The sequence below is a fragment of the Phodopus roborovskii genome, unplaced genomic scaffold, assembly GCF_943737965.1.
Source record: "Phodopus roborovskii unplaced genomic scaffold, PHOROB, whole genome shotgun sequence".
Lineage (NCBI taxonomy): Eukaryota > Metazoa > Chordata > Mammalia > Rodentia > Cricetidae > Phodopus > Phodopus roborovskii.
Window position 1 is genome coordinate 27,644,116 of NW_026125281.1, and position 27,086 is coordinate 27,671,201.

Below are 27,086 nucleotides of genomic sequence, written 5' to 3' on the forward strand. Positions count from 1 at the left end.
TACATAAGAGGAAGAAGGGGGAACAGAGAGACTCAAGAAACATGCAAAACTTTGCATCAATTCCAGTGGTTTATGGGTGTCTTAGAGATACTTGAGCCACGCTGGACCATCTTTGGAGCAAACAGTGAACAGACAGAAGCTTGACAGAGGGGAAAACTTCATTTTCATGTGTATACAAAAGGAACCAAATGTATTTCCACAAGGGAACCAATGGAGAGACAGAAAAACATTGATGCAAGACAGACAAGGGCCTGTTTTACATTGTGAGCAAACAGTTAAAACCTTAGTAGTGAGAACCAACTCAGGTCTTCTGTATCCAATTGGCCTTGCCACAATGTCTGGTCAGAACCAGATGGGATTACCATTTGAATCAGCAGACTAACTCAGGCACAGTGCAGTTTATAATGTGGTATGTTCTGGGGGTCAACGGTATCACGGTGACTGATTGGAAGGGGGCCTAAGGGAGGGTTCTCGAGTTCCAGACATGGTATGTATTTTGGTTGAAGTGTTGGTTGCTTAGTTTGTGCAGTTCTTAAAATCAGTTGCATGCAAAACTTAAAAATGAATTTCACCATGTGTACATTTTTTTTTAAATTTAAAAAGCCCCCAGATTATTTTTTCTAAGATGGACCGTTTTTTCCCCCCTTAGAAAATTAGGTTTCCCACATAATTTTTTGGGATGGATGGGAAAATGAAAAATTGATGTAAATATTTTCTTTACAGGTTTCTATAGAGAATTCCATAGTGTTTGTTTCCTTTGAATATCCTCAAAGTTCCTGGCTGCAGATTTATGGTTGTGGTTTCTATCCTGCAGCCCTTGAGCTGTGTGTTTAGGTCTGACATCAGTGTTGGGAGAGAAACAAAGAGCAGAAAGTAAAAACATCAGAGTCAGCCAAGCCCCCTCTACAGGGGAAGGACCTGCATTAATCTTTTCCTTCCTTTCGTATTCACAATACATGGGAGCACACACATCTCAGAATACTGCAAGAATAAGATATACATGAATCTAGAAATTTAGATTGCTATGATATTGCTGTGGGGTCTTCAGAAGTAGAGTTGTTGGCGTCTGTTGTCCGTGTCTGATGTCGTTTAAACAGTGACCCATACTTAGTTTGAAAGTTGGATCCAGTTTTTGTGCAAGATGCCACAGGTCTACCCTCGTGTCTGATGCCCACAGGCACTGTGTGTTTACACAAACCCATTATCCTGGCAGGGTTCAGCATCCTGCACTTCCCATGCACCTCAGCAACACGGACAGTCAGTCCCCTTTAGAAATAAATGACTTGGAGAAGATTTTCACAGATTTTTTTTTTTTTTTTTCATTTGCATGCCTCAAGTTAAATACTGTTTAAAAAAATTGAAAAACCATTCTTTCTTCCTCCCTTTTTCTTTTCTTTTTTGTAATTTACAAGTGCTCATATAAGAAGATGACTAAAAAAATACCCACCCAAACACCCAGAACGCATCTAGCAAACAATGCTAATGTTACACAGGCTGAGACCAAAGACCTCGCAGCTCGGTGTTCGCTGGCCCGCAGGGGTTGCAGTCCTGCTGTGTGGGAGGAAGGTGGCGCTGTGGGATCCCCAGTGCCAGAGGCCAGTGCTTCTTTGTTCCCTAACGCAAGTCCAGGAGCTGCGTTTCAGAGTCAATGCCATTACTTATTTCGACCTGAAAAAGAAAATATGAATTGCTTAAAGAACTTCAGTGCCGATAAATGAAAAGCCTGTCCCTTTTTTCAGGCCTTTTGAAATGCAAAGCAGTTTAGGGTGGACCCGCTGCGGTCTGGCTTGCTGGCAGCTAGGACACCTAGCTCAGCTTGCCTGCTTTCAGATCAGCTTGTGGCCAGGGCAATGCAGATGGGGAGGCGGCCTGACAGCCACAAAATTGTGGGATGAAATGGATTCCCTGCCTCAGAGGGGAAGGCAGTACATATCCCCAATTCACTAGCCACACCCCCATAGCCTCTTCCTAATAGACTGTTAAAGGGCATCTTGGTCTGAGACAAATCATGGACCCGGCTCCATTTTGCCTTGGTCACTGTGCCCAAATAGTTGGTGGGAAAAAAAAAAAAAAAAAATCGCCTATGCCTGGCAGTGTCCTTCAGATGAGACTGACATTTAAGTCAATAGACCAAGTAAATCATAATTTGGCCCGCAGTGTGGGTGAACCTCGTGGGATCAGTTGTAGCCTCACCACATGAAGAGCGGTGTTTCCTGAGGAACCGGCCCAGTGTGAACTTGCCAGAACCCATCACTGCATGAGCCAGTTTCTTAACATCCCTCTCTCCCAACTCTCTCCTCTCTCCTCCATCTTTTTCCCTACTCCCTGCCTCACCTCCTGCTTTCCCTTCTGTCTTCTTTCTCCTCTCCCTCTCCAGCACCTCCCCTCCATGCCACAGATGTAAATTTCACCTCTCTGGCAAACGAGAGCGCTGTACCTTCCTACATTAGTCGTCCCGTTGCCCGCGTTTTGAGCAGGCTGTGCACATTGCTTCTCTTACAGCCTTTGGAAAGAGAGCATCTGGATGAATCGGATGACTTCCCTCCCCAAATCATCACAACCATCATAGCCACAGAGGCTGCTTCACACTTATTTCACACCCCTGTCTAGAAACTTCCTTTCCATGAGCTCACTTCAGTGACTCGATGGCTTGGAATGGACTTTTCAGTCATGATTTGAAATAGTTCTTTAAAACAATCTCTAACTTTTCTTTTCTTTGCTTTATCCTCTTTTGGCGCCTCTCTTTTCCCGGCAAATGCTGTTCCCCCTGCACACCCCAGGAGCCCTGGTTCCTCCGGAATCATCCTGTGGCATTTACTTTACACTTCTACTTCTCTGGATTCTGAATGCCAAGCCACCAAGTCTCATCCTTTCCCTTTGCAGTTTAACAGGGATTCCCATGGAGGGATAAAGAGATTATAAAAATGTAATTTTATACTTTCACCCAGTCTTAAGTTAGCAGGAAGAGAGCAGCTTCTAAATATTGTTTCTCTGTGAACACATGACGCTGGTCTCAGTGAGGCAGCGGAATGCAGTTACTGTACCTAGCCAGTGGGAGCCAAAGATGGCACCGCATAGCCCTGACACAGTGAATTAGCTGGCCCAGTGACACAGTGCCTGGGCCAGCACAACCTGCCTGAACATAAGACTTTGTCTACTTCCTAGTCTTCATCACCACAGTACTTAATAATATTTAATAGACATTTCATATCTTATTTCTCTACTTATCTAGAAAGGTTTCATCATAGTAGATTTGTTGAAATGAAAATATACATTATATTTGACCATTGTGTCCCCTCAAGCTATCTTATTACTAATTTCTCACAATTAGTTTTTTTTTCTTACTTTGTTATGCATATCCAGATTTGACTCATTCTACTACAATAGTAGTTCAATGTCAGGCTGGACTTTACAAATGGGCACCTTGTAAATGGTGGTGTGCTTTTCTTACATGGCACATCTAAGAAAACAGAATATCTGGTAGTCTAATTTTTAATATAGTAAGTGAACAATGGGTCTCTGTATTGATTTTGGATCCTTAAAATCATACTCCCCCCCCACCTCCACTTGTAATTAAGTACAGAAAGTTCAGCCACAGCCTGATGAACCCTGCTCCATAGAACAAGCAGAAGAGAAGACAATGATGCTAATCCAAAGGATCCTTGGGTCCATATTCCCGGTAGGCTTGCAGGGATTTCTTTTTCTATTTGTTTTCTAGGTTTCTTGTATCTGGTGTGTGTGTTTGGGTGTGTGGTCTACCCTTGTTTCTGTTCTTTCTAATGTCTTTTTTTTTTTTTTTTTTTTTTTTTTTTTTTTACAGCTTTGAAATAGTATTTTCAGTGTAAACATAAGCCCAGGTGGTGGAAGTAGGGAAGATTTTTACGAATTATCTTCAGACCTCCATATGTCTGCGATAGCACACAAGCAACATGCACACAGGTTAAATTACTTTTAAAAGATAAATGTTTGGCATGAGTGGGAACTTTATTCATGACCTAAAGTGCCTTGTTAAAAATGGTTTCGAACAGAAATACGAATTTGCACAGTAAGCTGTGGCCTTATATTTGAAGCAGCATGGTAATCCCTTCAGTTGGGCAATGTGGTGGTTTGAAATTGGAAATGGCCCTTGAATGGAGTGGCACTATTAGGAGGTGTGGTCTTGTTGGAGGAAGTGTGTCACTGTGGGGGTGGGCTTTGAGGTCTCCTTTCTCAAGTTTCACCCAGTGTGACAGTCACCTTCCTGTTCCTGGAAGAACTCTCAGCTCTAGCACCATAGCTGCCTGCATGCTGTCATGCTCCCTTCAATGATGATAATGGACAGAATCTCTGAAACTGTAAGGGAACAACCCAAATTAAATGTTTTCTTTATAAGACTTTCCATGGTCATGGCGTGTCTTCACAGCAATACAAAACCCTAAGACAAGAAAGGACTGGGTTTTACAAAGTGCCAGGAGCAGAGAATGAGGTTGCATTTTACAATGTCCCATGAAAGGTTGACGATGTCCCCAGGGAGAATTAGGATAGTTGACTGACCTTCAGTTGTAGTGACCACATTGAACTCTTTTACATCTGCAGTATTGGTGACATCCTTACTTTCCAGTGAGGACAGCGGTACATAGCCTATTATAATGATCAAACTATCTATATCCAAACTCAGCATTTCACAGAATGGCTACATATTAGCATATGATCTTATGGTAGCCCTAACATTATGTAACCACTTCATATAATCCATCAGAAAGTCACCAAATGCCAGGAAGATGCAAAGAGATCCCAAACCAGAGAGCACAAGGAACTGAGACACAGCTGTTACTGTGTTAAGAAAGGTATGCCTACAGGGAACCTGGGTGAATGTGTTGTAGTTGTAGTGCCCTTGAGGTGGTTCCCGAAGGGTAGGATCTCTCAAAGTGTCTTCTGTTTTCAAGGGCTAATGGTGGCTCTCAGTGAGTGGGACAGCCATCACTAGGAGCAACTCTCAGTTTGAAGGGCCCAGATCCTCACCCAGCCCCCTACCTTGGCAGCCATGACAGGCTGCAGAAAATATCCAGCAAGATGTAGGCCCCTGACTCATCAGCATGTGCTGATCAACTGACCTTGCCTGACCTTGCCATAGTCACTAGGAAGGCATGTGGCAAGGAACCAATCAGTAGTTGGGGTTGGGGGAGGGCTCTGGATAGGCATTACTGATAACAATAGGATGCAGGCATAGTAGCTGCCATGTGATGGCCTCTAGGCATAGCAACCTTCCTGCAGCTACAGCTGACCAATCAACTCAGGACAGGTTGTCCAAGCCTGGAGGTGCACCAATCATGAGACTGTTGCTACGCAACTAGCAGACATCCAGACACTCCCCTTGCTCTACCCCAATATATGCCCTGCCCCACTGCTGCTTGAGGTCCCACCTGCTTCACCCAATGTGTATGATGGATGGGGGAATCAAGTTAATTCGTAAAATTAAAGACTCTTTGCTTTTGCATCAGATTGGGTCTCTTGGTGATTGGGGAGGTGGTGTTCTGTGTGCCACAGGGACAGAGCAAGCAGATTCTATGTAGCTCAACACACCCTCTTAGTAAAATAGTAAACTGGGACAGACCATCTGGAATGAGTGCAGACAACAAAGGCTAGTTATCACTCATTCATCTTTAGTCTATTACAGCCACTGCTGCCCACAATTACCCAGTGAAAGTTCTTCTTTTATTATATTGTTTATTCCTTAAACAATTTTAAATTTAAATGCATTATGATCATATTCTTCCCCTTCCCCAAGTCCTGGCAGATCTTCCTTCTCTCCTTACCCACCCAACTTTAAATCCTTTCTCGAACAAACAAAAAGCCAATATAGCAACAAAATCCCCAAATCAGGAAGACAAAGAGGAACATCATCCCAAAAGAGGAAAACCAAAACAAAACACCCAAATAAAACTGTAACCAAATAAAAGCACACAGAACAACTGTGGAGTCCATTACATGTCAGTCAACTACTACTGAACAGGAGGCCTTCCCTGAAGGCCCTGATATACCCAGTGTGACTCCATTGGAGAAAACTGATTTTCCCTCTCCCAGCAGGTATAAATAACACTTCAGTGGTTAACTGTTACCCTAGTGGCAAGGTATTCATTCATTCATTCAAAAACAAATAACAAGTGGTAAGTATTGAGAAAACCACCCATTTCTTTCAGCTATTCTCATTTGGTGGAATACAGGTACTTACATCATGTCATTATAATTTTCTGGATTTACTCAGTGTCTGCTTTTATGTCTTCCTTTTAATTTCTAATTTTATTAGTTTGTGGATATTCTCTCTGCTTTTTTAGTTAATTTTGATAAGGATTTGTCAATCTTATGTTCTCAAAGAGCCATTGGTTCCTCGTATTTGGTTTGTTTGTTTTTATTCTTGTCCTCTCCTCCTTTTTCTTGATTTCTTATTTGTGTTCTAGAGCTTTCAGGAATTCTTTTAAGTTGCTAGTATGGTATCTCCATTTTTTTTTTTTTTTAATGAACTTGCGTCCTAGCACCACCTTCATTGTGTCCTATAAGTTTGAATGTTCAAGTATGTTGTGTATTTTCTTTCTTTTTTGATTTTTGTTCCAGACATGTTTATGTAACAGCTTTGGCTGTCCTGGATCTTGTTTTGTAACCAGGCTGATCTTGAACTCACAGATATCTTCCTGACTCTGCCACTGAGTGCTGAGATTAAAGGTGTGTGCCACAATGCTCAGCTGTGTAATCATTTTCATTCAATTCTAGAAAGCCTTTGCTTTTTTTCCTAATTTTTGTCCTGACCCGTTTTTCATTCAGTAAGGAGGTATTCAGTTTGTAAGTGTTCTCTTGTTTCTGTTGTGTTGTATTACAGCTTTAATCTGTGGTAGTCAGATAGGATGAAATATGTTATTTCAACTGTTTTGTATCTGAGACTTCTTTTGTCTCTAGGATATAGTCAAGTTGGTTTATAACACCAGTTAGCTGCAATATTAGTTTTTGGTTTAGTTTTTGTCTTAATGGACTCTCTATTGAAAGAGTTCAATATGTGACTTAAACCGTAACAGAGTTTCTTTTGTAAACTTGGGTGCCCTTGAGTTTTGTGTATAGATGTAAATAATTGAAATGTCATATTGGCGGATTTTCCTTTTGGTGAATATATAGTGTCCTTCCCTGTCTCTTATGATTAGTTTTGGTTTGAAGTCCATTTTGTCAGATATTAAGATGGCTACACCAATGTATTTCATAGGTCCACTTGTTTGGATGATGACTATCCTTAACACTGAGGTGTGTTTCTTGAATGCAGCCAAGGAATGGAGCCTTTCTTTACATTTACTCTGTTAGTTTATATCTTTTTATTGATGAGGTGTGATCCTTGATGTTGAGAGGTTGATAGTTGATCTCTGTGGTTTTGTTGTTGTTGTTGTGTGTCTATCTGCTTCTCCTCTTTTGATTTTATTAGTTTTAGATTACTTATTCCCTATGTTTTCTTGGATGTGTTTAACCTGTTACGGTTGGATTTTACCTTCAGGTATCTTCTGTAGGGCTGGTTTTGTAGATGGATACTGCTTAAATTTGTTTTTATCATGGGATGTCTTATTTTCTTCATCTATAGTGATTGAAAATTTTGCTGGGTATAGTAGTCTGGGCTGGCACCTGAGGTTTCTTATAGTCTGCAGTACATCCATCCAGGAAGTTCTGGTACTTAGAGTTTCCATTGAGAAGTCAAGTATTACTCTAATAGTTCTGCCTTTATGTGTTACTTGTTATTTTCCACTGCAGCTTTTAATATTCTTTCTTTGTTCTGTACATCTAATCTGTTGGTTATTATATGCTGAGGGGATTTCCTGTTCTAGTCCATTCCATTAGTGTTCTGTATGCTTCTTGTACTTTGATAGGCATCTTTTTCTTTAGGTCAGGAATTTTTCTTTTATGTTTTTGTTGAAAATATTTTCCCTGTGTTTGTTCTCCTTTCTCTGTTATTCTTAGATTTGGTCCTTTCCTAGTGTTACACATTGCCTGGATATTTTATAACAGGAGAAATTTGGGTTTAACACATTCTTTGACCTATGTACCCATTTCTTCTCTCATGTCTTTAATGTCTGAGATTCTTTCTTTCATCTCTTATTTTCTATTGGTGAAGCTTGACTCTAGGGTTCCTGTTTGAGTTCCTAAATTTTAGTTTCTGTATTTCTCTAAGTTTGGGTTTCCTAAAATTACTGATTCTATCTCTTCTTCCAGGCCTTAGATTGTTTTATTAATTTCCTTCCACTGTTTATTTGTGTTTTTATAGATATTGATTTCTTCAAGGGATCTATTCATATCCTCTTTAAGTTCCTCTATCATATTTATAAAGGCTCTTTCATCTGTGCTTCAGCTATATTGGAATATTCAGGGCCTGCTTTAGTTGGGTTGTTGGGGTCTAGCAGAGACACAATTCTAGGTGCTGAAATTTGGTCTTGTCTTTGTTGGGTGTTTTATTCCCTGGTTTTTGTTTCCTCTCTGGTTCTTAGGAGAGTGTGGTGGCTGTGTGTTGCCCATAGGAGAACTTTCTGTGGTCTTGATAGGTGAGGGTGGTGGAGGGTTTCAGGTAAGAGCTGTTTCTTGATACCAGTACCTAAGACTTAGGAATGGGAGGGCCTTGTGTGTGTGGGGGGGTGTTGGGGGGATGTAGAGAAGTCACAAGGGAGAGGAGAGCAGGGTGTTCTACCAGGATCTGCTTCATTGATCCCCTGGGAATGGGGGCAGAGTGAGGAGCTATCACAGCTAAAGGCTTGCTAAAGAGCTGGGTATGACTCTGGAATCTGGATTGGATTTAGAGAAAAGGAAGGAGATTTGCAGTTAGCCTGCCTGCTTCCCTGGCCAGAGTGGTCTTGAGTTCCCAAGGAGTGTCTGCTAGGGTGGATGGCTAGGGCATACTAATGAGTGATGTGAAGGACTTTTGGAGGGGAAGACCTGTGTGATGCACTGAAGATGGCTGGGTGGAGGGAGGGAAGGAAGGCTGCAGTGGCTGTTCTGCTGCAGATGAGACTGAGGGATTAGACTTAGAAGAGCAGAGGGAGAGGTGAAGATCTGCAATTAGCCTACCTGATTCCCAGCCCAGAGTAGCCTGTGGGTTCCCAAGGGAGTGCCTGCTGGAGTTGTGGGCTGAGACAAAGTAGGAAGTCATGGCAGGGGTGGGGGTAGGTGGCAGGTGGTGTGGGGGTGAGGGGGTATGGGAGTAAGGGCAAAAGGGGGTATTGTGAGGAGGGCAAGGTCTGTGGGATCCATTGCAGATATGGTAGAAGGGAGCCTTTAGCGGGGGTTCTGTTTCAGAGCTGCGACGGGCTTTGGGATTTGATTTGGAGTAGAAGGTCAGGTGTTAGCCTACCTGCTTCCCTGGCTTGGGTGGTGACAGCTGTTCTTTAAACATGGATGTGAAAATCTATCAACCCACCTTCTTACCTATCTACCCCACCCTAGGCATACCTGTGATTGTGTACCTAATTTTTCTTACAGCTAGAGCCCAATCAAGACTCTAAATACAAAATGATCTTGTATGGAGACAACTTACAAATGGTAGTATTACTAATAGAGAAGTGATGTTCTCAGGAAACAACAAATAGACATGCTCATTTTGCCGTCTATCCCAAGCCATTGTAGGTGAGTTTCCTGTGGACTTAGAGTCTTTGAGACAAAAAACAAAACAAAACAAACAAACAAAAACAGACAAACAAACAAGAAACACCAGGCAAAGAGCATGCTGATGCACTGTCTTGAAATGGGGATTAGCCTTCTCTGCCTTTTAACACTTAGAAGCAATAGGAACTACTCAATCAGCAGTGGCCACACGTCACAATTTTTGTGAAAAAATTAATCTCCAACAAAGGCAATCAGATAAGTCAAGATACTGCAGAAAAGTCAAGTTATCATCTGGAAGTCTTAGAAAAAGATTGCTTAAAAGTGGCCAGTGAGTTCAGAATTACTGGTCTCATCAGACCGTTCTAAGCTATGGCTGCAGGGTGCCTTCCTCTTGGAGCATTTCGCAGAATGTGATCTAACAGTGCTGCCATTCTGCAGCCCAGTTCTGGAACTCAGCTACTATCTTTCTTTGATAAACTGCCTTGCTCTAATTACTTTTATGTGAAGAATTACTGCTATGTGGGACTTTATTTCCTGCTACACAGATGCTGCCTTTTGAATGGAGATACACGAGTCATGATTTTGACAAAGTTAATTTAGTCACCCATCATGTTGTTCTCTGAAATTGCATCTCACTGTCATGTGTGGTTTTGTGCCCTACTATTTTTCTTTTTAAAGGTAAATTTGCTTCTGTTAGCCCTTTCTTCTTGCTGTCATTATTGCCTCCAGTGTGTGGATATCTCTTCTGGCCTCTAGAACACTTGGCTTGGTACTCTTAGGTAAGAGCTCGCTCTTTGTTTCGAGGTAGGTACAATCCTTTGAGAGCAGTAGCCAGAAAGGTCCTGGTAGAGTCTTCCCTGGTAGTTATGGTGAGATTGCTCCTGCACTGTCAGCTATGGCAAGATTATGGGCTCAAGCACAAGCAAACTCTGACCTTTGTCCCATATTGCCAAGCAACACTAAGATAGTAAATAAATAAATGATGGGTGAATGAGGAAGACATTCAATGTCACCCTCTAATTTCCTAAAACAAATGAACACAGGTGAATGGGCACCCACACACATATGAATACATTCACATATACCTCTTACATACATACACGTGAAATATTTTCGGTGGTTGTCTTTCTTATTTATTTATTTATGAAACTGAGTCTCACTCTGCAGCCATGGCTGGACTTGAATTCACAGAAATTTTTCCTGCCTCTGCCTCCTTGGTGATGGGACTAAAGGTATATGCTACCAAATTTGGCCTCGATCTTCTTTTCTTTTTCTTTTTCTTTCCTTCTTCTTCTTCTTCTTCTTTTTTTCCTGAGACAGGATTTCTCTGTATAGCTTTGGAGGCTGTCCTGGAACTTGCTCTGTAGAGCAGGCTGGCCTCGAACTCACGTAGAGCCGCCTGCCTCTGCCTCCTGAGTGCTGGGATTAAAGGCGTGTGCCACCACACCCGGCTTCAATCTTATTTTCTAAGACAGGATTCATCACTGGACCTGGAGATTTACTGAGATCCTATGAGCAGCAATCCCTGGGGAACTTCCTGTCCTGCCCTCTCAGAATTAGGGTTAGGGATAGGCCATGCTTCCATGGCTGATAATTTAAATAGGTATGAAGAGTCAAACTCAGGTGTGCATACCTGTGGGATTTATTGAAGAAGCCATTTCCCTAGGCCCTACTAAAAGTATTTTCATAAATGGGTTCTGAATGTATAATGATCAAAAGTTAATTCAACATAAAATATGCAATGAATATGGTGGCATTTCTGGCAGCAATCATCTGAGCTGCATCACAAGATTCAGTATGGCCTACTTCTGAACCCATAATATGCAAACTTTGTACTATGCATGTAAGCATGGTATGTAGGACCAACAAGTGCTGCCTGTACCATGCAGTTCAGACTATTGCATACTAGGAGTTGCTGTGTTTTTATGGTACAAGTGCTCTGTTGTCATAGAAACACGATTGAACTATAGAAAACAGAGACTTACTATTTTCTTACTGTCATTATCCAGCGTATGTTAAATTAGCATATATTGGATAGTGTTATGTTTAGCTTTAAAAATTGCTGTTTGAATTTCATTTTTGCATTTTGTAAAAGATCATTAAATGAGTTTAATGCTTTTGGATTAGGACAGAATTCCCAGCAATTTATGAAATGTTCCTTAACATACTTCTACTATTTTTATTATGTACTTATTCAAAATCATGTTCTCAGCAGGAATGGAGTATAAGATCAAAATACCAAAAAACTCTGAAAACCAGTGAAGATTCCCTACATCCTGTTCACTCAGATATTCAGCCAAAATTTAAATATTAATGTAAAAATGAACAAAATGTCCATATCAGTACTAAACAAATTTGTTTCTGTCTTTAATGGTAAATGATATATGTCAAAAATTGTTTGTAATTTATTATCAGTAAGTGTTTAATTTATATATCCATCTTATGTATCTATAGGCTGTGGTGTCATATAAATTTTTTCTTGAGTGAAAAAGGGTTGGGAGTCAAGAATGTTTAGTAAAACCCTGCTCTAGAGATTTATGGACAATCAAATCAGCTTCCATATGAGGGACATTCTCCCACCACCTCCTCTTTTTTCTTCCCCTTCCCTTTTCTCCTCATCCTCTTCTTTTCTTCTACGTTGATGACAAAATAGAGAGGAAGGTACAGAGATTTTTCCATATTCATACGCTGCCTTTGTTGTTGTCTACTGGCCTGAGAAAATGGCTGTGTTGGTTATGATTGCTGAATTTACACTAAGACATCACTGTACCCTAACCCATACCTCACACTGAGGTGTATTTTGTGAGTTTGGAAAAATGTATCTAGCAATGTAGTACCATTCCGAACAATTTCTGCCACCAAAACCATCTCCAGTCTCCGTTTTCCTCCTCTCTCCATCTCCTGACATGTGCACCGCCTTCTGCTTTTGCTTTTTCTATAATGCCATATATTCAGGCTCCAATATAGCCTTTTCTCACTCAGTAATGTGCATTTGCGCTATGACTGATAGTCATTTTTCTTGACCATTGAATACTATTTTGTTGCCTTTATTGCTACAGCTCATTTATCCATTCATTTGTTATAGGCTATCTTGGTTTCTTCCAAGTTTGGGCCGTTCTGAGTAAAGTGCTGATAAACATTTTTTGCGTGGACCTAATTTTTCTGCCCTTTTGAGGATATACCCAAAAGTGCAGCTAAACATGGAAGGAGCACATTTAGCTTTGTGAGAGACTGCCAAACTGTCTTGCAATGTGGTGGTCTTCATTCCTTATATGAACACCATGTCCTCATCTCATTATCATGTTTCAGTGAAGCCTCTCCACTAAATGAAACACAGCCATTTCTCTTTGGGCAAAACATTAACTTGGGGGTATTATTTTGTGTTCATTTTTTTTTTCCTATGGGGTCTCCTCTCCTGGGTGATGAGCTTTTGAGGCTAATACTTGGATTAGTTATCATTTTATCTCCAGCTCCCCAGGAAATGGGTGGCTCACAACTTTGTGGTTAATAAATTAGTGATTATAAATTGAGTTAAACTTATTAACCAGCTGGATATCATTACTGTAAAAAGAAAGAGAACAAAAGGCCAGCTCTATGTTTATTATATCACCCCATCACAACTGGACTCTGCTAAGTATGTTCACAAAATTTGACCATGAGCAAATTGATGCTGACACATGGGGATGGAATGCTACCTATGAATGGACTGTCAGCTTTTATCAGTCCCGCTTCAATAGGAAAGCACCTGTTCATGAACACGATTATGGAGATATGCTGACGTTTCTATGTATTTCCTCAATAAAGGAGCTTTTGCTCATGAAAGCTCTGGTTTTATACTCCATGCAGATTAGAGGCTTAATCAAAGTTTAAAATCACCTTAGCATTCTCTCTCCTTTTGACCAATCTAGTACAGAAAGCTGTAATTTTTCTCCAAGCTGGTTTGTGTGTGCGCGTGTACAAGAGAGCACATGTGCGCATACTATGGTACCACTTAGCTGGGTGCATTTCAGTCTAATATAAAGGGCCTTAGTAAAGGAAACCAAACATCTGACAGATGCTTCCTGGATCAATGCTGAAACACTTGTGCATCGGAGGGACAGATACTGATTTTTTCAATTGTTCTCTGCACAATGATTTCAATTCAGCTTAGTTTGAACTTCCAGATTCCCACCCACTTTGGAGTTGAAAGGCACTCCTAAGTCACATGACGTGGTGATAAGCATAACGTATCAAAGCAGAGCCTTGTGCAGCTCTCTGCAGCCTGTAGTTTATGCTGACAGCCCCCTCAAGTGGTGCAGGCCCACGCGAGTAGGGACAGTGAGAAAACCCTTTGAGGAGACAGAGTGAGTGCTTGATCAAAGCTGGGTAGGTGATCTCAAGTGGATGTGTTCTTGATTCACAGAGACACAGAGAACATAAAAGGAAGTCACTTGCCCTGGGGCATGCTGCATGTGCCTTGAGAGATGCACAGGTGTTTAATAACCTATTCTTTAAAGTCCCCAGAGGAAGGAGAGTCTATTATCAACATTAATCAATTATAGTTCTTAATAACCTCTCTAATATACTCTCTTATGCAGCAGCATTTTACACACTACATTTTCTCCGTAGAGTTTTTTTTTTTTTCATGGTTAGATTAAAGAGTGCAGTAATCATCCTTTTAGAGCAAACATATGAAGGCTTTCCCAGCCATCACTAGGAATTGTCTTAGCCCTCTTTTCATTTCCAGTTTGCTTTACATCCTGGTAATTGTCACAACCCCTGCCAAGCTCCCCAACCCACAAACATCAACTTTTGGAGCACCTCATTTGTGATATTCCAAAAGCAAATGTACTGAGATGATAGGTGGTCCTGGGATGTTACATAGGACAGACGTTTTCCATTTGGATTTACATTAAGAACCCCAAACTTATTTAAATGTCTATCAAGTGATGGGCAAAGTGCTGACTTGCATGGTGTGTGAGTTTTGTTTGCTTTAACTAATTCTCTTTGGGACTTCAGTCCTGAGAGATCCTGGAGAGGAGTGGTGTAGCTCTGAACAGGGACCAAAGTGCCAATAAGGCAGCATCAAAGCCTTTGCTATGTGACTGCATACTAGAGATGGCTTCACAGGATGTATTCTCAGTTACCATGGAATTATGAAAGGTTAGGCTGAACATACAGGAATTCCATCTGAATACATCTATTCACTCAGGCTAGGTGACCTCTCATTACCCAGGGATGAGGCCAGATCTTCAACCTACTAATAATGAGATATTGAGAAAGTTCCTTAATTCTTTGTTGAGCTTCAGTTTCCTTACTCATAAGATGGGGATATTAATTTTAATATATATTCATATACTTTTCACAATAATTACATGAGACAGTGCAGGCAACATAGTTAGCATATGGCATCTGTTATCATGTATGCTTGTCTATTTCCACTTAAAATTTCCTAAGAATGGAGTTATTGAGCATCTTTCCTATTTTCTAAGATTTTTATCAGCCCAGTGACCAAGATTCCTTCCTGAATCTGAAATTGGAAGAGTTCTTTGGGAGCACTTGTTGCTGACTTTTTCCATGTATTTGAGGAATGTAGAAAATTTATTCCTGAGTTTTTTTAAAATTGTAAATAACACTCAGTATAAACAAAAATTATAAGCAACTATAACAGGCCCTCAGACTTTAGCACAACTCACTCCATGATTAAAGTACCATACAGGCTGTAAAGCTCAGCTGGTAGACAGCAACACCTGCCAAAACTAAAAAAGAAGACCTAACCCATCAAAGTCCATAGTTCTGGAACTATGGGAGGGTCTCTAAGTGAACTAACCTTGCCTTCTGGCTTCTGCAGTTCTGCTTCTGGTTAACTGTTCTTATTAACTGAAGTATGTCAATCTAGAACATGATTTTTTAATTTAAATTTTTTTATTAATTTAAAAGCTTTGTTTTTTTTCATTTTACATACCAGCCACAGTTCCTCTTCCCTCCTCACACTCCCCTCATATTCCCCCCACCCAACCCCTCATCATCTCCTCAGTAAGGGTAAGACCTTTCTTGGGGAGTCAACAAAGTTTGGCATACCAAGCTGAAGCAGGATCAAGCTCCCTCCCCCCTGTATCCATGTTGAACAAGGTATCCATCCCTCCATAGAGAATGGGCTTCAAAAAGTCAGTTCATGCACTAGAGATAAATCCTGGTCCCACTGCCAGTGGCTCCACAGACTGCCCAAGCCACAGAAGTGTTACCCACATCCAGAGGGCCTAGTTTGGTCCTATGAAGGTTCCCCTATTGTCAGTCCAGAGTCAGTGAGCTCCTGCTGACTCAGGTTAGTTGTTGCTATGGGTTTCCCCCTCATGATTGTGAACCCTTTGCTCATATGATCCCCCCTCCCTCTCTTCAACTGGACCCTTAGGCTCCACCCAGTGCTTGGCTGTGGATCTCTGCATCTGCTTCCATCAGTTACTGTGAAGGTCTAGAACATGATTTTTGTGCTTAAACGCTAATCCCGAGAAAGGCCCAGGCTACACTGGACCCTGAGCAACCACTGTAGTCAACAGCTGATTGATAAGAGACTTTATTTTAGCTTAAACCCATGCCTGATCAGTCTTCTCTGGGGAATAGCCCACAACGACGGCTCACATGAACTGTGCTTGCTAAAGATGACTCCCTTCACTGATCCATCCTTCTCCCATGAAGTCATAGGACAGATGATGTAAGCCTCAGACATGTTGAGGAAGGTACCTGGATTCTGTAAGTCTGGACTCTACTCTGCTGTGCAGCCCAGACACTCATTCAGTCTCGACTTCTGTAGAATAAATAATCACGTTTTCCCAAATGGAATCAATCAACAGCTGATAAGAAAAATTAGACAAGAACACCATTTTAGAAGTACATGTCACATCATCTACATCAAATCCTTTCTGGAATGAGTAATAATGGTATTTGGGTTACATGGGAAAGGTTATTTTAATATGAGTGAAAATTAAAACAATGAGGAGCAGAAAGTCCAAAGTACCCCAGGGTTGGTTAGTTAAGCCAGGTTAGATGGATTAATATTTTGCACACCTCTACTTACAGGTTTAACAGGCTTTAACTCAACATGATCCTGGTAGTGGGAATGCGCCTCTAGTCCACCTATGAAATCAACTGAAATATAGCAGCCCAAGTTGGATCAATGTGAAAATGAAAATGCATGTAACACTGAATTCTAAAGTAGACTACATATGCATAAGACAAAGGAAAACGTCATTTCCAACCAAGTGGAGGAAGGGAATGTTTAGCATGAAGGGCTGCTAAAAACGTTGTAGGGAAATTTTAAGAAGCACACAAATAACCTGAGCTTTTAAGGACTAAAACAAAAAATCATAGTTGCTATTGATTTTGGTTAAAAAAAAATGTGGCAATCTGAAATAGTATGAGGTTTGAAATAATACGTTTGTCTCATTGTATCTCAAAATATATTCTTTGTTTTTTGGTTGCCAAGATCCACTTTTTACCTTCCTTCTTAAGAATATTCACTGCATCATTAAAAACACTCAGGGGAAGTCACACAAGCTATCTCCATGCCTCTGTCTTCAAGCTATTCTTAAGAAAGAGGCATTTGTCTTTGACAAAGGTTCCTTGTTCTGAACACCATGAAGCTCTGCCTACAGTCTCTAGAGGCACGGTGAGTTTTGTAATCATGTTTATAGTTACCTTCTACCTTACACTTCTTTTCTTTTAGATCTTTAATTTGTTCCTTCTGTTCTATTTTTTCCACTGAAAATATTACTTTAAGAGTGGTTCTCAACCTGTGTGTCACAGCCCCTTTGAGGTTGGAATATCAGATATCCTGCATACCAAATATTTACATTATGATTCACAATGTTAGCAGAATTACAGTTGTGAAGTAGCAACAAACTAATGTTATGAGTAAGGTTTTCCTGCCAGTCTGGTCCCACTGTCACGACAGCCCCAATTAAAACGCAGAGACTTTGTATTAGATATAATTCTGTTGGCCAGTTACTTGTTTCTTTTGGGCTAGTTCTGTCTTAAGTATTAACCCATTTCTATTAATCTAAGTGTTTCCACATGGTCTCATCTTACCAGAGAGTGAGGCTAGTGTCTGCTCTCCTGGGTCTCTACATGCTGACTCCTCCCTACTACTTCCTGGAATCCCCCTTGTCTCCTAGTCCCGCCTATCTTGCTTTCTTATTGGTCAACAGTGCTTTATTCATTAACCAGTATGAGAAACATATTTACCGAATGACATCTCTCATCAAACTCATCTTATGCTTGAGGGTTGCCATAGTATGAGGAACTGTATTGTAAAGAATTAGGAAGGTTGAGAACCACTAAACTAAGGTTTGGTTGTATAACAGTGGTTTATTAACAGGAACGTAGGCACAAAAGAGCACTGGCCTGTCAGGGACATGAGTATGAGTGTGTGTGCACATGCAGTAAGATCCACAGTATGCAAACAGTATCACATTCCAATTAAAGACAGGCATTTCAGGAACTATGGTTGAGAGATGGATGAATTAGCCTGGAGGTTCTACTGAACTCTTCACTAGCTTTGGCCATTCTGGCAACTGATGATTTCATCATCTCACTTCCTCTGAGTAGCAGAAGCTAACCTAGGACAAACAAATTATCACCAGCTCAACAAATAAATATGAGCCCGTGGGTGCCTAGCAACTAATTGGCAAGGAGCATCTCCAAGAATCTCCTGGTTGGCAAGAGGGCCAGAGGTCATCTTCTTTTCTGTCAGGTTAACAGGGTACCACCTTAAGAAGGGAAGTGAGGAGATGCAACTTGCCTGAAACCCTGAAAACATTTCTTCTTAGAGTGTGAGGAAGGCATTGAAGTGTCAGTTTGGACTAAGCATTATGAGAAAGCTAATAAAATAATTTCCTTCGTATCTTTGTATCTATGTGTAGAATTATAGAAAGAAGGTATTATGATGAAAATTGAATGGCTGGATAACTTATAGGTTACTTTTCAAAAGAGAATGCACAAAATTGATAAATAACTATTTCCATGTATAAATAATAGTTTGATTTTACTACTATATTTAATATTGAAACTTTAGATGGTATATATACATCAAAGTAAAATCAAGTGAAGAGATCTGTATTTTGATTCTGACATTATAATATCACCTTGATATATCACCTTAGTATATCACATCATTGGTATTTTGAGAAAAACAAATATTCAACATTAACTACATGATGTTTATAATCTATTTACAATCCTCTCTGATGTTTCTTTGTAGGATTAGCATATTTAAGTTAAAAATAAAGAAGTCTTATTTATAGTTTTATGTTTATTTTATATGTAGGCATGTATCTTTTAGTATAAGCCTGGGTGTGCACTATGTCCTTCAGGAGCCACAAGAGGTAAGAAAAGTATCTAATTCCCTGGAACTAGAGTTACAGATGGTTGTGAGATGTTATGTTGGTGCTATGAACTGAACCAAGGTCCTCTGCAAGAGCAACAAGTGCCCTTAACTGCTGAGCTGCCTCTCCAGCCCGGCATTCTATTTTTTAATTTATTTGTGTGTGTGTAATGTTTTAATAGGTGTGGCCCCCATCAACTCATGTGTTCGGATGCGTGGTCCATAAGGAGCAGCACTATTAGGAGGTGTGACCTGATTGAGGAAGTGTGTCCCTGTGGGGTGTGGACTCTGAGGTAGAATACATGCTTTACCTACACCTAGTATGGTACACAGTCTCCCTTTGCTGCCTATGGATCGAGATGCAGAAATCTCAGCTCCTTCTTTCTTCCTTTCTTTCTTTCTTCCTTCCTTCCTTCCTTCCTTTCTTATTTTACATGTTGATCACAGTTCCTTCTCCCTCCCTCCCTCCCTCCCTCCCTCCCTCCCTCCCTCCTTCTTACCCTTTCTGCCCCCTCACATGCACCCTGATCACCCTCCCCTCCCATCCCCCATCCCAATTCCACATGTAGGGCAATACCATACAGGTGGGGTCATGTAAATCTGTCAAGTCATTTGAAGTAGGGGCTTGGACTTCTCTCCTGTCTCTAGGTTAAGGCAGTTATCCCTCCATGGGGGATGTGTTCACTAAGTCCTTTTGTGCACCAGGGATACCTCCTGGTTCCACTGTCTGAGGTCCCTTAGACTGCTCAGTCCTTCGGGCTGAGACCCATATTCAGGGGGGTCTGAGTCAGTCCCCTGCTGGCTTCCCAGCTATCAGTCTGGGGGCCCATTAACTCCTCCTTGTTCAGGTCAGCTGTCTCTATGTTTCTGCAACCTGGTCTTGTCCTCTCCCTCTGCATCTTGATTCTAGTTCGACTCAGTTTAGGTATGGGTGTTTGCTTCTGTTTCCAACAGGTACTAGATGAGGCTCCATGATGGGGGATAAGTTAGTTGTTGATCCCACTATCGGGGAAGGGCATTTATGTGTGGCCTTTCCACGGTTGCTCAAATTGTTAGTTGGCGGCAGTCTTGTAGGTCTCTAGACCTTTGTTTAGGTTCAGTTTTCTCTTCAAACAAATAATGGCTCCCTCTTTTATGTTCTCTCCCTCTCCCCCTCTCTCTCTTCTGTCTTCTATTCCTACCCTGACTCAATCTTCAGCTCCTTCTTCAGCACTGTGTCCATCTGCATGATGCCAGGCTTCCTACCATGATGATAATGAACTAAACTGTTGTAAGCCAGTCCTAAGGAAATGTTTTCCTTCATAAGAGCTGCCATGGTCAAGCTGCCTCTCCACAGCAATGGGAATACTAACTAAGACCGTGTGTATGTGTGTACATGTGCCTTGGCACATATGTGGAGGTTAGAGTACAACTTGCAGCAGCTGATTCTCTCCTTCCACCATAACGATTCTGGGGATGCAACTCAGGCCATCAGGCAGCGGTAAGCAACTTTACCTGCTGATCTATCTCACTGGCCTAGGGTTACTAAATTTGAAATTAATACCAACCAAAGTGAGTTTGAAAGTCATAATGTTTTTTTTCACTTGGGAAGTACCCTTGTAATGGTCTCTGAAATGTCAAGCAAATTGGTTCAACAGAAGATATGCATAAGATATTTCAGTCCAAATATTTTTCTAGGAACTATTGTTTGGCTATTATATTTTTCTCTTAGTATAATGCATATTATATTTTCCTTTGGCAAGAATTTTATAAGACCAAAACCATAAATTATATCTACTCATGATGGGTTTTATCCAATACATATGATGCAAAATTTTAGGCATCTAATCTACTTATTTTTAATTTGGTGAAAACGTAAACTTGGACAATTAAATCAAGAAATTTACCAAGAGTCATTTTAAGGCAAAAATATTTAAAAGGTAAAATGAAAAATTCAGTCTTGTGTGACACGAGCTTTTATTTATTAATTTGATCTCTTTTGTTCAGTGGTTTCTCTTTATAATCTTCTAATTATTGCAATTTACTAAAGTCTCCAAAAGCTGATGTTTGGTGTTTTTTGTTGAATAATCATTTTAGAATTTTTAGCTAATTTTCCATGTAATACAACTAAAATAAATCACTTATAAATCCATTCGCTATTATATGAGAAACATTCATTTGCAAGGAAGTTTTCCAAAGCCTGGTTACTGAAGAGAAGGAAGAATAAAGCATTTTTTTTTCCATGATGAAGCTATGATTTCAATGTCTGCCTCATCATAAAAATATAGTGGAATATTTACTTTGTACATGTATATAAAATTCAAAAGTAAGAAGTTTTTATTTTTATGGGTAAGGCATTGCAATTTTATTGTTATAAAGTTATAAGCACCAGTGATCCTGGATTCTAAATATACTTTCTACTTTATAATAGTTCTTAATTTGGTAAAGAATGTGGTTTTGTGTTTTTATCCATTTGTTGTGCACCACCAAAAGTATGAATTTCTATTATTTCCATAACCATAATGCATTTTTAACGTTTTATTCCTGAGTTACCACAGCATTTACTATAATGCCAGCACTGATAATATTATTCTAAATAGTTTACTTTGGTACCATGAATTGAATTAGCAAACAACCAAGTCAACCCCCAAAACTGGTGTGTAATCTAGTCTCGTTATTTTAACTTTGAGAAATTTCTCCAGTAGTGGATCAACACAGATGTTTAAACTTCTGCATGCCCTCCTTGAAGCAAGCACCATGAGCTCCAGTGTGCTGAAATACTGCTAGTAGGGCCTGCAGCTTCTGGGGCTCTCCATTCTATCTGATTCAGGGAACCGTTGACTTTCTCTAGCCTCTCTGTTTAACCACATGGATTTACAGCCAGTAAAGAAAACTTGTAGCTCTTCTTTACCCTTTAAGTTCTGAAGACAGCGTTATTATTCATGTTCTCACAGATAAAACCATGTGTTTAAAGGAGGATTCTGTTTCTCACATGTGCATTCCTCATGCCTCAATGAGACTATGAGAGAGCTTGGGAGAATGCTTCATTTATTCTTCCAAAGACTTCAGACACTATTATTAATATTTTATTCAAAAACTAAAAATATCTAAGACAAAGTTTGTGTTAGCTGAGATGCCAGAGGAACAGTGAACGGGGGTTGTTCCAATAAAGTAGGATGTATGGCTATGCAGCATACCTAGCTGCAGTTCAATTTCAGAGTAATGGAAAAGTTTCAAATCTCTGAAGAAGATGTCATAAACCATAAATATAACTAGACAAGAATACAAAGAAATCAAATGAAGAAAGAGGAATCATTGAAAAGGAGGTAATGAAGAAGGTGAAAATACCAGGAATTCTTTATGGACAAGTTCCAGCAGTGTGGATTAAGGGCAGTAGTAACCCACAGGTCCACATGCTTATGATCTGTTATCTGTTCAGAAGTATACAACACAATAAGCGATTATTAAGAGACTTAACAGAAGACTTGGAAACAACTTAGAGGAAAAGATTTTAGCTGTAGAAGAGATTTGTAGAAAGGCTGTCATGTTCCCCTGGTAAGAATAGAAGGAAAGTATGCATTTTCAAATGTGCTTGGTGAGAGAAAATTTGCAGAATTACAGTCTGTAGAAATACTGGGATGAGTTTCTATGAAATAGGTCTAGAGGAAGCATGGTCAGGACTTCAAAGGTGTTGGAGAAGGAGGATCGGAATGCTGAAATCATTTGAAATCTATAGTCACAACAGCAAAATGCCATACAGGAACTGTAGGGTGTAGGATAACAGTGAGTATGGCAGAAACGCAGGCATGGGTAAAAGGCAGCATCTAGCCACAGTTTGCCAGGGAGCATCAAGGCAGTGATGCTGAATTCTGGGTACTCTGGTTATCACATCCCAGAAGTGTGACATGCACTATAGAAATAAATTAGCACAATTAGGAGTTGGCATCCAATATCTAGAAAAGTCAGAGCATGACTGTCTCCTCCATTCCCAGAAACTGATGCACTGTTAGCATGGGTTCACCAGGACAGGCCAGGAAAAGCCCCCCTCCTCAACCCTTCAAACTCATTTCCGGTGCCAATTTTCAATTGCATAGCTAAGCATCTTCCTGGAAGAAGGAACGTTGCTTGTAATTGAATATGTTTGTGATTACTCACTGCAGTTCTCTGAATCCCTGACAAGACTCTCATCCAGCTGAATCCATTACAGCACTACTCTACAGAGCCCGATCTTACTGTACAAGTTGGGGGTAGAGTCCATGTCCAATTGTAACTTCTTCATTCATCTAAAGGAGTCTTTAGGTCATGAATGAAGCTTCCATTCATGACACCCAGTCTGTCTTCTCTGCTCAGTCACTGCAAACTTCACTGACACGGAAGTGAAGAAGAATACAAAGTAGATGCTGTGCAACACCCTCCATGTTCAGCACAGAATATAGACAAGATACTTGGTGATGGGTGCAGCATCTTTGTGTGAGCAATTAATTCACGGCATGTCATGGGAGAACGGAAAGCCAGTCCTTTAGGGCTATAGGACAAGCCCCCTTCAGCGGTGACAATTTCCCTGTGCTTCTCAGAGGCCATACAGGCATTGCTGCTTCTCATTCCTCATGGAGAAACCTCCGGTGCTGTTGATATATGGTTCTTCCTTTCTGGGATGGAGTCCATTTTTCATTGTATCTGTCTCTTTAGGTCTTCAAAATTCCTCTGAACTAAAAGCTTAGAACATATGTGAAAAGAATTGGACAACTAGGAACAAGTTTTTCTTTTATTATCAAGACATCACATGAGTCATGTTTCTCATTTTATAAACTATGGCAATTTGTATTTTAATTTATTTTTTATATCCAAATTTTCCCCTTGAATTTTTATTGGGTGTGGCAGAAGAGGGAGTATCTTTCATCTGTCATAGGTTCTTCAGTCATTCTAGGCTTGGGCCATAGGGTCCTTATCTGGGTGTACTGAGCATATCCCCATTGTCTTGAACAGACACCAAGTAGTTGTGTGACATGGCCCGGTTAATCATGGCAACATATTTGGTGCAGGAGCTGAGTGAGGGCATGGTGATAGTGAGAGTTCCAACATGGCCAGCATCAGTTCCTGGGTAGGCAATTCTTGAGGAAGGTGGAGAGTCTCTTGTCCATCTTGGTCTCTGTAGCCTCATCTCTGAGTTTTAATAAAATGTCTGCTTGGTTTTAACTAGGCAGATTTTGATGAGTTCTTTTTGATATTATCTTTGAAAATATATCAATAAATTATAACATTCTCAGAAAAATTAATACAAAGGAAGGGATTTTTGTACTTCCATTGATAAAACCAAGCAGATTATGAACATTTTATTTTTTTTAATTCAAATTTCTTTTGATTTTTAAGAATCACAAGTCACAAACACAGGTAAAAGTCCCACATTATCCTTATACACTGACCCTGTTTTGGATTCCAACGTTGTCACTTTCTAGCTTTGGGGCTACAGAGCATCATTTAACTTCTTAGTGGCACCATGCTCATATGCAGCTGGCTTGTGGTAGTTGTATATTAACAAGTGATGGGAGTGGTTTAAAAACATTTGCTCAGGGTTGACAGTGGGAGCTCAGCAGCAAAGTCTCCTTTCTGCTTCACTCTGTCTTAGCCAGGCACGCTTTGCAAGGGGTCAGAGGACAGAGTTCTGGGGTGGCATGTCCACCTGGCAGGGGAATTGGTGCAGGCTGATGCTTTGCTTGGCTGAGCTGAGGCTGGGAAGTGCATTGCTTCAACAGCAGTCTCCCTTGGGCTGTCTGGAAGTACAGTAGTTGGATTCCAAGGGTTAGCAAACAGCGATTAAGAGCCCTGCAGAAACTGTGATCTCCCACGAAGATCCTGAAGATCCACACAAACTCTAGTCAGTCAGCCTGACTAGGCTTAAGGGAAGGGAACAGAAACTCTAGAGCTTGAGGGGGCTTTACTTTGTGTTCCAGTGTTAGGTGCATTTACCAATAGTTAATCAGAATAAAAACATTTCGTTTCAGATTGAGCCACACTGATTGTGGCCTTGTTACTCTCAAGAGATAGAGTCCCTGTACTGCTGTGTTTAGCTCAGAGAAGACAAGAGGATGAGGGCCAGTTACTAGATTCATTACTATTCTGTTTTTCTCTCTCACCCCTTCCCCCTGCCATTGGTATTTATATATTTTGGTTTTTTGACACAGGGTTTCCTATGTAGCCTTGACCATCCTGGAACTTACCCTGTAGACTAGGCTGGTCTTGAATTCACAGATCTGCCTGCCTCTGCCTCCTGAGTGTTGGGATTAAAGGGAAGTGCCACCAACATGCAGCACTATTGTTCTTTTTGTTTTGTGATATCGAAGATGGAACCTAGTGCCTCTTGCAAGCTAGGAAGGGAAGGTGTTCTGACACTATGCTATACCCCAGGCCCAAAGATTTATTCTAACTTTGTCTTCTGGTTCACCATTATTCCTCAATTATATTGCAATTTTCTTGTTGTATGGGGTGATTCATGAGAACGAAAGCTGGGTAGGAGCTTGACGCCCATTCAGTTCATGTGAAGAGAATGCGCAGCATCCACCAGGAAGAAGGGTTTTAGGGGAAACCAGTTATTCCAGGGGCAGAGGGCAATGCAGCTCTTCCTGTGTTACCAGGGAACACGATATTCTATACAGTCACTAATTTGCCACTGTTTTCTGTCTGATGAATCTGAGCTTTTAGAAGGCAAGGCTTGCTGTGTTAACCTTGCTCTAACCAAGCTCTGGGCTTGGCAATCACAGCACCCCAAGTGCCTCTGGGCACCCTGCTGTGTCTGTCAGGCAAGGGAACTCCACAGTGCCCTAAAACATTAAGGGTTTCAGAGGCAGTGACTGGGAATGTCTTGCCACTTGCCTAAACAAACATTGTGATCTCCTACAAGCCTACAGATAAGGAGATGAAATAATGCCATCTTTGTGACTGTTCCCATTGTTCCCATTCTGACTCTAGAAACCTTCTGGTCTTTCACTTCCCAGCAAGCATGCAAAACTAAACGTGGGAAGCACAGAGAGCTAATGGAATGTGGCAGAGCACACCAACTCTAGCTGGAATAGTGGAAGACAGGGAGTCAAAAGCTGCCCTTGGCCTGAGCCCAGTGTACAGCATTTAAGGCTCCCCTCCACTCTGGAGCAATCATGCCAAGTAGACCTTCTTCACTCCCGTCTCCACCTCAGGTTCTGATATGGTTCTGGGGCCCTCAGTGCAGTCTGATGTAGAGAAGCGGGAAGTGTCCCTACTCTGCCTGGTATTTTTAGGTCTTCCTTGTACTGGGAAATGAGATGAGAGGAAGTAAGAGAGAAATGGTCTTTATAATGGGGGTGTTTCCTTAGGTAAATGCAGAGCCTCCTAAACAGGGCATAGACACACACAGTGGCTGTCTGTTGCTATCATAGAATACCTGAGACTGACTGACCAATGAAAAGGAATTTTATATAGTTGACAATTCTGGAGGATTCTGCTAAGGGCTTTTGCATTTCTTTGTAAGAGGTAAGGCCATGAGAACATGGGAAAGAGAAAGTGTTAGAGGCGGGAGAAACTTGAAGAGGTGAGTTTGTTCTCCAGCCGTCTTTTCTCTTGACAAAGACATTCACTGCTCTTAAGATTCAGTCTTAAAGTTGTCTCATAACATTAGTACAGTGGCTATCAGTGTGGTTCTCTTGACAACACTCTTTTCTCCCACTGCTGATTGTCCATATTTCAGAAATGATGTTTAGCTTAGTGTTACGCAAGACTTTGTAAAACTCCCAACAATGTACTCGTGTTGCCTCAGAGAGAGTTGTGTCCTGATAGAACCTGCACTGGGCTTGAGATCGGATTTTTCACATTCAGAAAGGGGAGCTGATGTATAGGGTGGAAAATCACTAGTCAGTCCCATTGTGATGCCAGAGGTTTTGCCTTCCATGAATGGCTTTATTCTGGAAAGGTACACTTCCCCCTGTAAACTCTGCTCAGGAAAACAACAAAACAAAACTCACTTGAGGGACGTGCGGCCTCAAGTCAACTATGGGAGTTGTGCAGGCTCTCTGCAGGCTGTTGCTGGGAGTAGGGGTGTAGAACTGTCCAGAGTGTTCCAGTCACCTTTCCTTTCATTTTTGGTTGGCAATGATGGATGTTTGTCTCTGCTCTGTGTTTT

At 40.9% G+C, this 27,086-nt stretch overlaps 1 protein-coding gene across 2 annotated transcripts in view; it reads right to left on the minus strand.

Annotated features, from left to right (window-relative positions):
* Positions 1-1,400: 1,400 nt before the first annotated feature.
* The window catches only part of Nkain3 (sodium/potassium transporting ATPase interacting 3), a 640,303-nt gene continuing 614,617 nt past the window's right edge, over positions 1,401-27,086 (minus strand). Inside the window, exons 6-7 of one of the 2 annotated variants that reach the window (XM_051198443.1) lie at positions 16,655-16,725; positions 1,401-1,668 (exon numbers count right to left, since the gene is read on the minus strand). In XM_051198443.1, the coding sequence (XP_051054400.1) occupies positions 1,615-1,668; positions 16,655-16,725 (125 nt within the window). In that variant the 3' untranslated portion in view covers positions 1,401-1,614. The remainder of the gene's footprint in view (positions 1,669-16,654; positions 16,726-27,086) is intronic. The other variant, XM_051198451.1, reaches the window with a different exon arrangement.